The sequence below is a fragment of the Phalacrocorax carbo genome, chromosome 1, assembly GCF_963921805.1.
Source record: "Phalacrocorax carbo chromosome 1, bPhaCar2.1, whole genome shotgun sequence".
Taxonomy (NCBI): domain Eukaryota; kingdom Metazoa; phylum Chordata; class Aves; order Suliformes; family Phalacrocoracidae; genus Phalacrocorax; species Phalacrocorax carbo.
The window spans coordinates 69,614,044-69,628,150 of NC_087513.1; the positions used below are offsets into that span (position 1 = coordinate 69,614,044).

General features: G+C 44.3%; 1 protein-coding gene across 2 annotated transcripts; it reads left to right on the forward strand.

Moving 5' to 3' along the window:
• The first annotated feature begins 781 nt into the window (after positions 1 to 781).
• Positions 782 to 7,121, forward strand: PEX26 (peroxisomal biogenesis factor 26). Of its 2 annotated transcripts, none has more exons than XM_064458777.1 (5): positions 782 to 1,337; positions 1,975 to 2,115; positions 2,479 to 2,792; positions 3,530 to 3,676; positions 3,919 to 4,297. In XM_064458777.1, the coding sequence occupies exons 1-5, from the start codon at positions 1,153 to 1,155 to the stop codon at positions 3,993 to 3,995; spliced, it is 864 nt and encodes a 287-aa protein (XP_064314847.1). In that variant the 5' UTR covers positions 782 to 1,152; the 3' UTR covers positions 3,996 to 4,297. The 2 variants fall into 2 exon arrangements, with proteins under 2 accessions (XP_064314847.1, XP_064314836.1); XM_064458766.1 differs by having other exon boundaries at positions 790 to 1,337; positions 4,204 to 7,121.
• Positions 7,122 to 14,107: the final 6,986 nt, after the last annotated feature.

Sequence of the window (14,107 nt, forward strand, 5' to 3'; positions counted from 1 at the left end):
GAAGTTTTTAATCATAGTCTCCACGATATCTTCCCTGCTTTCACCACTGAAATAGCACAGAAACTCCCATTTTAATGATGTATTTCACTTTTTAAAACGTGCTGCTTGAGCATATTTTATTTTTGTCATTGAATAATCATAGTAGGGGGTCAGCATTACCAAATAAATAAATCCTGCCTCTCCTGCAGAGATGCGTTTTTGAACAGAGTTTGCACTGACGGCCGTAATTACCTTGTAACCAAGACACCCTATTGTTTTTAAATAACAACTGAAGAGGAATGTGAGCGGGTGTCTGTAGGGTGCTGATGGAGACGTGCCGTTGTCATGCCCGAACTCCAGTACCTTTAACAGCGTCATCTGCTTAAAACCGTGGACACGGGGTGACTGAGGAAAAGGAGGCCGGGAGAGGAAGGCGCCCATCATCCAGCCCAGGAGCCCGCCGGTGCAGGCGGGCCGCGCTTTCTCTTTACTACCGGCCCCGAACCTCTCCTCCCGCCGCCTAGTCGCCGCCGTGCTCCCGAGCGGTCACCTCCGGGGCCCCACGCTCGGAGCTGGGCTGACGCCCAGCGGCCGCCGGGGGAACAGCAGCGGCCGCCGCGGGGCTCCGAACCGCCCGCTAACCGGGGCGGCCGAGGCGGGGAGCGCCGGCTGGGCCACACGAGCGAGAAACTGGGTTGTTGGCAGGGACCGGCACCGACCCCTTCCTCCCGGCGCGGCTGGAAGCGCCGCGGTCCCGCAGTCTGTGGTCGGAGGATCCCCGGAGACCCCCGGATCCCCGCAGGGTCAGCCTTGCCGGCTGTGGGCGAGATGGCCCCCCGGGGAGCCACCACGCCGAGGTGCCCCCGCTCCTGCGCCTGGCCCGGCCGCCCGCGATGCCCGCTCCCTCACGCCACCCCTGGACTACATGTCCCGCCGGCCCGCGGGGCGGGGAGAAGATGGCCGCCGGCGCGGCCCTTCCGCTGCCGGGTGCTCCCTCTCTCACGGCCTTGTGGGGACGTGGGAGGCTAAGGTCCTGTTGCTGCTTGCCCGAGGGGAGCAGAGCTGAGCCCCGCGGGGGCGGTAGCGGCGCTGGAGCCGGAGTCGGGCGGGCGGCGGGCGGTGGGGCGCGGGGAAGGCAACGGCAGCCCTCCCGCCAGCCCTCCCGCTGCCGCCATGAGGAGCGAGCCTTTGGCCTGGCCCCCGGTCTCGGCCCAGGCGGCCTCGCTGCTGGAGGAGGCGGCGGACCTGCTGGTGCTGCACCGGGACTTCGCCGCCGCCGTGGAGCGGTGTGAGGCGGGCTGTGACAGCCTGGGCACCGGCCCCGGCCCCGGGAGTGGCCCGGGCCCCAGCCCCGAGAGGTGCGAGCGGGTGGCGGCGTGGGCAGCGGGGACAGGGACGGCGCGGCTCGGTGTCGCATCAGCGTCGGGCCGGCTGCTAACTGCAGGCCGTGTCTGCCCTGTTTGTGGGTTTGGCTTTTTTAATAGAGGGCTTTTAGGGTTTAATAAACTGGGGTGGTATTTTTAGCGGTGGGGTTAGGAACCTTCTAGGTTCGTATATAAATATTATCTGTATGAATAGCAGTAGCACCGGTGGTCCTTGCTGTGGTTTTGCTTAGCTTTTTCTTAATTATCTAAATTAATGGAAGGTGGCGCTTGTTCCTGAAAAGTGAGCTAGTAACAGTATAAAACCCGGCTTGGCTTAAAAAGGCTGCGTTTTGATAACAGCCTGTCTATATTTATGTATTTCATGTGAAGGAATCTGTGCGTGTGAAGTGAGGTGTGCCTAGGAGCGTTCCTCACGTCCTCCTAGAGGTACAGACTCAGTGAATCTTCTCGGGGGGTGAATTTGCCTTTTTGTTGGGGCTGAGGAGAGGGAAAGGAGAGGAAGCAGCTTTTAGAGAACTGCAGAGTTCCTAGGCTACGCTGCAGCTCACTGGAAGGGATGCAAGGGGAAATGTGGTCCTAAGTGCTTATTTAGGTGTCTCTTCATTACCAGTTCTGCAGAAGTGAAATGCTCCCTTTGTGTGGTGGGGATTCAGGCACTGGCTGAGATGAACCGGTGGAGAGAAGTTCTGCCTTGGGTCCTACAGTATTACCATGTCCCCGAACATCTGCCTCCAAAAGTTCTGGAGCTGTGGTGAGTTTCTCTGTGTGGCCGTTGTATACACAGGGCTGGCAGTAGTTACGTTTAAGAGCAGGCCAGACTTGAATGTTGTGTCATATTTTCAGTTTGCGCAGTGTGAGGATGAAAGTGGAACCTGGGACAGGCCTGTTCTTGACCTGTGTGTGTTGGAGCATGCCTGCAGGCCAGCTGATTGCTTTATGGTGATAAAGTATGAAAGAGGTGATGTAGAGAAAGTAACATCAGTGGCTGCACCTATTGCCTGACCTGGAAATATCTCTGTTCCAAGAGTAGACCCTGATACATGCCTTCATGACAGCTGCTTGTAGTAACTGTAAGTGATCTCCACTTTTCTAATATTTCTTTCTTCTGTTTCAGTATCCTGTTATACAGTAAAGTGAGAGAGCCCCAGGTGATGCTGGAGGTTGGCAGTAGCTGGCTGAGAGACAAAACCAATAAGAGCTTTCCTGAGTATGGTTCGTTGCTGGAGCTCTACCTGTTGCATGTGTTGCTTCCACTTGGCCGGTTTGAGGAGGCAGAAGAGCTTGTGCATGGCTGTGATGTTATTGACAGCAAGCAGCAGCTAGCATTTCTTGGGACCATTTGTGAGAGCCGATGTCAATGGACAAAACAGGAAGAGATGCACTCGGCTGCTGAAGAGCAGAAGGACGCAGCAACAGAAACTGTTTTGGGTAGGCTTTCCCTCTGTTGTTTGTGCTCCTTTTCTCTTCTATAATATTATTTCAAGTTAGTTGTTCCCTTACTAACGAAAGGGGGCAAGTATTAACTATGTGTTAAGAATATTGTCATGACAAACCAGCCGTGAAGAAGTCCTGCTGTGATACGCAGCAGGAAATGGAAACCCATTTGCTGACAGTTACAAAGCATATTTAGTCTCTGCTGATGTCAAGAGATGAGAATTATTTTGCAGGTTCAAAAGCACTTTAGAATAAATGTTTGGGGTTTTTTTTTTTAAGGTACTAAAGGGAAACTAAAACTGCCTAGCAATCCTTTAAGGGTACGTTTTGTTGGCTCTGTGTACTGTCTGCTTTGTCTCCATTTACAGTTGAGCCCATGTAGAAAAATGCACGTCTGGCATTTAAAGTACTGCTCCTCCTCCAGAACTGGAAATCACTTGATGTTATGTCCCAGGAGAGAAGCTGGCACTACTGTGGTGTAAGAACATAGTACACTAAAGTAGATGCCTTTTTAAAAACAAAGCAAAACAAAACCCACCAGTATAATGAATTGCTTTACAAAATTGTACTGTTTCTCTGTTCCCTATTAGAAAAAAAACCCAGCCCAACTCTCATGCGATCAAAGTAAGAACAGTCTCACTTTACTATCTTAGTGTCTTATTAGCTGTATCTACGTGATTATTTTTTTCCCTTTACTTGGCCCTAACAGCCTTTCTGTTCTTGTATTCTAGGTGCTCTGTCCCAAAAGCTCTTGACTATGTTGACATTGCTGCGTAGAGCACTGAGGTCCATGTCCAGCCACTTCTATTTACTTCCTTACAAAAAGATGCTCTTGGCTACTTTTCTGTTGTACCTGGTGGTGGTGAGATTAGACCCAGGTACAGTACTAAGATTTCCAATTTCTTAAATTCCATATGGTTACAGAGAAGAAAATAGTTGCTTTTAATGGATGTGGTCTGTGTAAGTGTCTTGTCTTTGGGAGACACAAAAACTGGGTGACTAGAAACTTGCTGTTAGGCTTGTTTCTAATGCTTCCAGCTGCAATCTGTGTAGAATGATGTAGCTCTACAAAAGCCAGTTTTCTGAAAACAGTTATTCTGTCCTTGGCTCTTTCCAACAGATGAGGTACAGACTGTGACAGGCAAGCTGAGCTGTCCGAGACTCAGCATCTGCCTCAGTCGAGGTGCTACAAGGTGAATGTCTCCTGGAAGAGCGATTGCCTGACAGGCTGTCCTGTCAGGAAAGCAGAGAGTTGCCTGGGGCAGCAAAGTAGTCATGAATTTGATCTGCTTATGCTGGAGTTTAACATTTTAATTAACTAGTTGGGATTAGGTCTTTTTTAATATGTTTAGTGTATCTTAGCTTTACCTTTTATAATGAAAGGCTCTTTTATTTTGTTCTGCAGCTTCTCCCACAGCACTGCCATTCATTTACAAACTGGTCCAGCTCTTCCGACAGGCTTGGGCAGCTGTATTTTCTCCAATACATAGGCCTCCAATTCAAGACTAAGCATCTTCTGTAATAGAACGCATTTTTCTCTGCTGCTGTAGAAGTATCATCTTGTCTTGAAGATGTTATCAGGCCCTTTGAGGACTGCTGAAATCGGTGTCCTAGTTGAGATGACAACCTGCAAACTCCTGCGCATGGCGATACCTTCATTTCTTCAGACAGGGAACAGTGTTGTATGAATTCTGAAACCATGCCAAGTGTTTCTGGCATTTTGCTTGGCTCTACAGCGCTGTTCTGTCCAACAGGGTAAAGCCACTCCTTCCATAATCTACACCTGAGTAAGAATCCTCCTTTTCAAACACTTTGCTTTGGATGTAGCTCTTGAGCGAGGGTTGTGTAGCCAGTTGTGAACTATGGAAGAAGGTTTCATCCTTGCAAATGCTGGGCAGTTCTCTGAACAAGTGAAATAGCGTTCCTGGAGGCATGACTGTCAAAGGCAATGGAGTACCAATGGTTAGGGGAATACTCTGTTTTGCCTGAAAACATTTGAAAATCCTAGTTCCTGCAGAATGGGATTTCGGACAAGCACATGGGGAAAAAAAACACTGGAGAAAGCGAAGCCTGTTGCATTTTGAAGGCCATGGTTTCTCTTGTGACTGATGCCTCCTTATACAGGCACTCTTGATTTTAGTGATACTTAAGCCAGAAAGCCGAGGTGGTGGGCCACAAAGACTATTGTGCTGTACTTACTCTTCTTAAATGCAAATTACAGCGCTTCGTGCTCACCTGATTCATAGTAATTCTTGAGAGCACGTGGTGGTGGTAAGGAAATAGACTTATTTTTTTAAAACTATATATTATTGTCTCGTTGAGCAACTGAAGTTGTTGCATTGTTTTACTCTTTCCCTACCTCTTGCTTTGTTTATGTAGATGTCAAAAAGTCTCTGTATGTCTAGAATTGCCCCCCTTGCCCCCAGTATCTAAAGTTCTGGGTTACATGGTAGCCCTTTAGCAAGGCTCTTTCATTCAGAACAAAACATTATTAATGGGTAGAAAAAGATACTTCTCTGAGATCCCAAAACCTTCCTCAGATCTGTGGCAAGAAGATTATCTTTGCAGAGGGTCTGTCACCAGACTGACCCCTTGGGGCAGAAATTGGAGGTTTGGCGTAGAACATTCATTTCTTCTCTGTCCATCCACCTATCATCAATTGATGAAGGGTAAATGCCAAAGGAGAGAGCACTGACCTGTTTAAATATTGCTTTCACTGGAGCAAACTGTTGTGTGCTGGAGAAGACAAGTTAAAGGAAAGGAACCTTTGTGGCAAACAAGTAGCCTGCCATCCCAGCACCTGTGCCAAAAGGATACAGGCTGACTGATGTCAGCCCAAACTGTAAAATGTTGAACAAAGCTGCCTTTTTGGTGGGCAAATTCTATCCGACATAGCAAACCTCTGAAAAGCAGCCACTAGAGGCCCCAGTGTGATGCCTTACAACAGTAGTCCCTGCCAGGTTGTTTCTTTGTCTCTAGCAGTAGACATACGCTGAGGTGGTGGCAATTTCTGTTTTCTTCATGTGGATAGCAGCCTGTTAGTACCTTCAAATGGTGTGCAATCTGTTGCTTTGCTGTCTACTGGGACACTTTGAAAACCGTCTGCATCTTCACTGTAAAAATAGTTCTGTGTCTCTCTTCTTGAATTATCCCATTAGAGAAATACTCCAATATTAGTGTCAGATAAACGGGCAGGTCATTTATGAATGCAGTCATGACCTTGTCTAGTTGTCTCCAGGGTAAAAACCAAAACAATCCCATATCCCTCCTCAAAGTTTTTTTTGTCTCTGCCAAGACCTTATACCAAGTGGCACCATTAAGTAGCATATAATGCTTCACCTTATTAGAAGGTCATTTCTTACATACTCTGTGCACATAGGGAAGAGCTGCTCTTGATAATGCTAGGTGGTTCTTGTAATCCAGCTGTAAGTGTAGCTGCAACTCTGCAACCAACAGTTGGTGGGGAAACCAGGTAGAATAAAACACAGAAGCTCTGTCTGAAGTTCAGCACTTTCAAGAAATGACTAGGTTGTGTCTACTGGCCCCCTACTTTGCGAGGCCTCACTTTAAGTTCTTTGTAAGCCAGTTAATGAAATAGCAAACTTCACTCTGAAGTCAGGCCAAATTCTTACCAAATTGACTGTTTAAGTAACAACCATTTCTTGCTCTACTTTTCCATTAAAATTTTTAGATAGATGGCAGAGATGCAATTTTGGAGGTTGGGACTAGTGGTCTGAGCAGGACATACGTTACGTTTGAGAAAGCTGTTAAAAGTCATAGCCACTCATTTACCAGGACTTTAACATTCAACTTGATTTCACGTGTAGGTTGGTAACCCTCACTTTCTTTGAGTACTACTGATTTTGTGTTTGTATTGTATTTAATTCATGATGAGAGGGCAAGGAGGCAGAAACAAGATATCAGGGGGTTTTTTGCAATTAATACTAAAACTGCAATATTTAATTTTCACAATGAAGTCACTACTGATTTGTAGAGTTGCTTATTTGTGCCGCAGTTAAGTACATGAGAACTTTTATTTTTAATGTATTGGTACTCTACAGTTTGCAAATAATTTCTGGAAATGTTTCACTACACGTCCTCATTGTACAGGCATATTTGAATTAAGTAGAGGACTTGATCAGTGTGAATCTGATGACATCTAATCAACTGATGATGTTGGTGGGTTTAAGTCTGCATTTTCATAGGAGTTCAGAGTGGTAATTACTTTCTGTGAAAGATCCAGCATATTATTTTTAAATATGTAAGTGTCTCTGTGTACCTTGGGATGACCAAGACTACCAAGAATAAAGCACCTGGTATTTATTTTTTGCAGTGTTTTTTCTCTGCACTCTTACATCATGGAGGGAAAAGACACAGCCCTGGGGATCCTACTGTTAAAGCCTTGTCTGAATGTGTGCGCGCGCCATGTGTGTGTGAACTTTCTGCTAGTAACTCCAGACATAAAAGCACATTATAGTTTTGCTTCTTTGTTTTGCTATCGTCTTGCTAGATGCAAAAAAACTTGTATTGGCCCATGTTGTAGACGGCTGAAAGGTTGAGGAACAGTTGTCTATAATCAGATTAACAGAAGTCACAAAGATAAGGAATGACTGGCAGAAAGATGAGGTTTGGTGCCTTAGCACCAGGAGACAAGAAAATAATTCCATGTACCTTGTCCACAGGTGATCAAATAGTTGGTCAAGTGGAATTCCTTTCAGTTCATCCTGTTCCCCAACTCATTTCAGTCAGTGGAACTTTAGCAAGTTAACTCCCTGTCCACCATTCATCTACAGTCACCTTTGTCAGAAAGACAGCATTTAAAAATGATGCCACCTTTTGAGAGTGTAAATGAAGAAATTCTGAAATGGTTAATAATCTTTTAAATGAGTTATCGGTAGGATATTCACCAGTTGTTAGAGTTTTAAGGAAGGAAACCAGTTATTTGTGAAGATGCTTGTATATGTCAAAATTCTGGTTACTAATACCAATGGTAATTTTTTTTTTTCCAAACCAAGGTTTAGCTCGGAGAATTAACTGGGAAGACTTGCTTAAGAACAGACTTTAGGGCTGGGTCCTGTACATGGGTGAAAGCAGTCTGCTGGTGTATCAGGTGAGCGGGTGGAATGGGACAGTCGCCTGGGAGAGATTCTGACCTGCCTACACAGTGCTGCTGCAGGGCCCCTGCCATCAAGGTGCACATGTCCTGCCACCTCGCACCAGGCTGCTTATACAGCAGCAGAAACATCAGTAACCAAAGCTGCTGCTACCCATCGAGAAAAGAAGCCTGCAGGAGAAGCCATAGTGAGAAAAGAATCAGGTTCTTTTATGAGAATGAGTTATTTTATGAGCAATGAGTTTGGGCTTCTGTTTTCCCCTGCTCTGGTCAAGATCTGAGTGAAGGTGGGAAGGTTGAAGTGTAGTTTTCTTGCTTCATTTTTGGGCAACAAATGTTGCTCACAATGTACAAACAAACAATTTTATTAGCTTCTTGGTAAATAAATTTGGAGTCCAATACATACAGCTTCATTTGTGTTAATAAGTTTATAATAAAGGAAGTCATATGCAGAAAAAGAAAGGTGGGGTTGGAACTTGTTTTTCCTTTTCGGGTAGAAGTTACTCTGGATGTACTTTGAATAGAATATGTTTAACCCTGTATTAATGCCCTTTTCCTACTAGCTTGTGAGTATTAAAATTAAGAGGAAAGAAATGTGGACCTTTCCCTAGACACTCCATTAGACTAGAGGGGAATCATATGCCAAAAGGTTAATATTCCAATATACCATGTCCAACAGCAGTATTTTTGAGAGAACCTTTTAAACTTGTACTTGGGAGTCTGCATAATAGTCTACAGAAGGAGACACGCTTCTTTCAGAATATGACATATTTTGTGTTTCAGATTTCTGTTCCTAAACTATGTGCATGACACAGGAATAAACAGTTTAGGAACTGGTTATTGAACATCTGTCATTATAGAAGTACATGTACAAGAAGGATTTCTCAGGAAATTAATTTAGTCTAACGTGTAAAAAGCACCAAGTTCTCTTCAGTATCAGATTAACTCTTCACATGTTAAATTGAGTTACAAGTACCCAGAGAATGGGCCAAAACAATCAGTGGTTGAAATTAATTAAGGTACTAAAGGCACTTTAATTGTAGTTCCTTTAATTTCTACAAACCTCTCTTCCACCTGTCCATGTTCAACAGAAGGTTGAGAGATCTGAAGATACTTCATTCCCTTTGCTTTATCTATATATCTATAAGGCAGCATTGCTCTGTCTTGTCCCAGATAACTGGACTTGGCTCATATTCCTTAGTTGGGTCCTACTGTTGTTTATTTTGTGTACTTATACACAGTTGTTCGATCTATATATGGAATTATATGCAGTTACACGTAGATCTCATGTACTGTACACCATGTGTAGGCACGGCTGCGAATGTCTAGCTGTTTTGATTATTGTTTCTTTCTACACACAGGATAATATTTTTCTTCCTATCTGTAAATAAGTGTAAGAATATTTTCCATTAACTCCAGTGGAATTCCTTGTAGAAAATTTTGTAATTATTGGTTGATTCGGGGTTTCACGTAAGATCTCCTCTTAAACTCCTAGAATATTCAGTGGTTCTCACCATTTCCCTTGTCCTTCCCTTTCAGTGTGAGTGCCTCACATTGGCCAAGTTGGAGTTCAAACCAGCAACACATTTGGGAGCTCTTCTGTCTGGAGGATGGCATTCAGCCAAATGCACCTCCATTGACCAACCCAGCGTTGATGGTGCTCCTGCCATGTTCTTCAGGGAGACATCCCTAGAAAATATGTGCCCCGGGCTGTTATGGTGGACTTGGAGCAAACTGTAATAGCTCAGTGTAGAACTAATCTTGGAAAATAGAATTAACTGGGTGCAAAAGTTCAAATCACTTTACCATTAGGGATGATCCCAACATGCAGGCAAAATATACAGATTTTAAGTTTTTAATACCACGTATCACTAAAAGCTCTGTTATTCGCAATGAAAAGATGAAAACTACACTGCACTCTGTTCTGGGTACTCTACTAATAATTAATAAAATCAAAAGTTTACTATTGTTTAAACCTCCACTGGTTATGAGTACAATTTAGCTTTCTTGAAGAGATTCTTTTCTGGTCTTTTTCTGTGGTGGTATTTTTCCTTTGCTAACTGGTGGAAAATGCTTTCTTTGTATGGAGATGTAAGAGAGGAGCGTGAAGAATCAGACAACAGATGTGTCCTGACAGATTTTTCAGGGGAAACTACTCTTGCAGATCTCTTCTTTTTCCGGTCATTTCCCTGAAGGTTCTGATGGATCTTAATCTGATCAGTATATAGAGCTGAAATTTTACCACAGCAGGGCACAGCCCTCATTTGATAAATGAATTTATTTGTATAACACAGCAACTTACGTGTAGAGCAGAGTCCACTTTTTTTTTTTCAAAACAGAACATCTCAGACTGTACTCCTCACCTCTGTACTTTGTTTTTCAACGTACAGATCTTCCATACCATTTTCTGCCAATGTCAAATGCCCCATTTGTTTTGCAAACATCAACCTTGGTGAATTATATCTTCCAAGATGGAGTTGCCCCTCAGGTCTCCACCGCTGTAGTGGAGCCCTACAATTCCATCCTGGCATGGCATACAACTCCAGTGGGGCTCCAGAAATGCATTCTGTTTTGCCCAAACTGTTGAGGAGAGTTGTCCCCTTTCTGTTTGTATTAGGTTTGGTAAAAGCTCATAAAGAAAAGCAGGCACATCCAGAAATATCACTGATGTAGTTGGTCATTTTATTTGCAAAATGAATGGTTGATCTTCATATTAGAAACTATAGTTCTGAACTTGCTATATTAGGGGAGATAATTCTCCAAGTCCAGATCTAACTCTATAATTTTTAACATAGGTAGAGAAATTTTATACATGACAACTCTTGCCAAAAAGGGGATAACTTTTTTGAAGCTGTTACCCACAGTTTACTTCATTTTTTCTTTCTTAAAAGTGATTTTAAAAATACCTAGCACAGTTCTCTGTTTCAGGAATAATGCCTGAAAGCCAGTATTTCATCAATATAGCAGTTTTATGTGGGTACTGAAATACTAGACTTTGGGATTTCAGATATACCTGACTGTATAAGCTGTCAGTTCTCCCAGTAGGTGGCGACAGACTGTAGTTCTACAGGGGACACATGGAAGCATTTGTATAGTCATTCACTAACATGAGAACGTCTTATGTGGAAAATACAAAGACTTTCACGCACCAAATTAAAAGCGACAGAGGTTTTTGTATGATCACCAACGAACTTCTTAGGAGTGCACTGTTTTATATGATGGCAGCTACTGTTCTAAAATAATCCACAATTATGCCACTATTGGTGAGTGACTTAGGTAACCCATCTATGGGGAGTGAAGTTCATCTGGTAGAGGACATGAAGTTAACTGCCCTTCATTTGCCTGTTGATGTATTTTGATCTCTAGTCAGAACAGAACAGATAGATCACAGGACTTAGTGGTTCTCTTGGCCTAAGGTCTGGTGGACAGTACTTCTAAGATCTAGGTTATTCAAAAATGCTATTTTCAGACGTGTCTATTTTTAAATGGAGGAAAGGGGTTAGGTTTTGTATGGCCATGTTAAGGGTTTTTTTTAAATCCCTCTAGGAGGATGATTTTGATAGTCCCATAAACAATTGGAGATAATAACTCACAACAACTCTGCTCTGTTGTGTTGCTCTGGGGGGCACCTATAGCACAGCACCAAGTCCATGTGCACATAAGAAGCCCTCTGAGAACGTCCAGACCATCCCAGTCGCCTGCAGGCTGCGCAACGCCCCGAGGAGCATGGGCTATTAGCAAGCCCTCTGGCAGTGCCAGGAAAGCCGCTCAGCGCTCATGCCAAATTCACTTATTTGCATACCTCAGGACTCCATGGCAGAGCTTTTTATAATCAGCCCTATTTACCCCTCATCATCACCTACCAGTGTTGCAAGGTAAAAGCTGAAGTGGGCAGGCCACGCTGCTGGGCTATCACCCCTCCCCATGCAGGGCATGCCTCAAGCCTGTTCCATGCAGGACAGAGAGGCTGAGTGACTGCCCCTACAAGCTTGCCGTCTGCCCACACAGGTTGAATGCCAGCATCGAGCAAGATGATTTTCTTTCCAAGAATCCCAACCCAGGCTGTACCTGCCTCATGTCTCTATGGAGTAGAGGCTGACTCCAGAGTCAACAAAACTCACCAGTACTTGGGAGCACAGTCCCACACAGTGCTTTCAGGTTACCCTCTAAATCTAGGCAGAGGGTTTTCTGCCTAAGCACTCTGCAACACACGTGGCCAGAGCAACATAAGGAAACCTTATGAAAAACAGTATGCCCAAGTCTTCCTTGGGGTTTTTATCTCCATGTCTGGTCATCACCCCAGACCAGCGCATATTTCCAGCACTTGAGTTCATGGGCCATCTCAAGGCCGAGCACATCAAGCCCTGTCTTTGGTGTAAAGCAGGTCTGCAAAGGCCTTTTACCTAGCTACTTGACTGAAAAATGTAAAAACAGTAACCTGGGTCATCCCTAGGCTCTTCAAGCTCAACTGATTCTAGAGAGAAGGGACATAGCCATTGCACTCCCACCAGCCAGGGACACTGCTGAAGACTCTATCGCTCCCTGTTCCCTGGAAGTTTTTAACTGGTGAGGCATGACCCAGGCTCTGTTCAGTGTGGCAACCCAACATTGGTGAGTCTACGGTCTTGGGACAGTTGAGTTTGAGTGAGGTGGAGGGGAATGATTAACACTGACTCCTAGAGGTGCTCTCACAGCCTATTACAGAAGAGGGGAGGGGGGCAATGGAAGAGTAGAGAAAAAGCAGCAATGGATTAAGTTGCAAATAATTTAGTAATTCATAGAGCTCCTTCAGCTATTGCAGCTGCTAGATCTGACATGTTCACTCAAAGAGTGTCTAAGAGGATTTGTGTGGTGGACTGCTCAAGGTATTTGCTGGGAGACTTTTTCCTGAGGTGAATCCACACAGAGCTCCACATCAGGTAGAGCCAAGAGCTTTAACATTTCAGTTTGTCCATAACACCAGAGCTTGGCTGGAATGTTACCAGTTCTGTTGGAAGAATGCAGGAACAACCTATTCCTCATCCTCAAAGCAATGATCTCATGGTTTTCTGGAGAAGTGTAGGACTCTGATTAAACAAAGCAGCAGACAGAAATTAGCATGGGAATTCTTCTTCTGTTAAAGATACTTGCAGCTTTTCTTAGCCAAAACGAAAAAGTAGTGATTTGCAGGTTTATGTAAAGATCAGCAAAATGAAGACTATACCAAAGTAAAGGTGAGTTTATAAAAAATGGTATGAACTACTTCAGACTGTTAAAATATAGGTGTTAGTTAAAGGAGAAGATCCTTAGATGCTCGTTGCCAACAGTGGCTGAACAATCTATTAATATAATGTCAAAGTTGACTGACCTACAATTTAGGAATTTTGTATGTAAATTTCTACTGATTAAACATAATAATAAACCGTATGTTTCTAAAGTCCAGGGATACATAATACTCAAATTCAAGCAATTAAGTGTGCCTTCCTCTTTGTAACCTAGGAGTTGCAAACACGAGGATTCCTCCACTGAGAGAAGCTGCTGCCTTCCAATGCTGAGCTAGTGCAGAGGGAGCAAACAATAAAATGGTGGAGGCAACTGCCCTAATTTGGAGTGGGAATGTTTGTGTGATGCCTCCAGCTATTTCTTGCAATAAGCACTGCAATGAGAGTCAAATTTCTTTCTGTGTTTGGACAGACAAGTTAGAATCTGTACTGAATACTGCCCCATAATGCTGACAGCCCAGATGACGGTACAGAAAGAGAAGCAACAGAAGTAAATTGAAACGTTAATAGAGAGGGCAGCTGGAGTAAGGGCAGAAAGAAGTCAGTCCAGCATTCAAGAGCCCTGGTAGAGAACACTTCAGAATGGTAATTATATTTACTTTCCAGTCGTCTGGTTTTGGTTTTTCCTCTGTCCTTCTCCATTCATTTGGTTTCTTACATCCTCTTGGGCTTCTGTATTGGAATTTAGGAGTAATTTTCATCTACACATGTACATGCTGGCAGAACAGGGAATTGGCATGGTATGTGTGTTGTAGGTGACACACATGGACAACGCTCAGGTGTTAGTATAGCGTATAGCGGACTTAAGAAGCACAGCAAACTAGGCGGGACTAAATTTGAAGTCTGGGGAATATCTGAGCCCCGCCTCCCTGGATGAGTTTGCATACGTGGGGTGGTGGGGAGGGCAGGAGGCAGTGATGCAGCGGACAGAACTG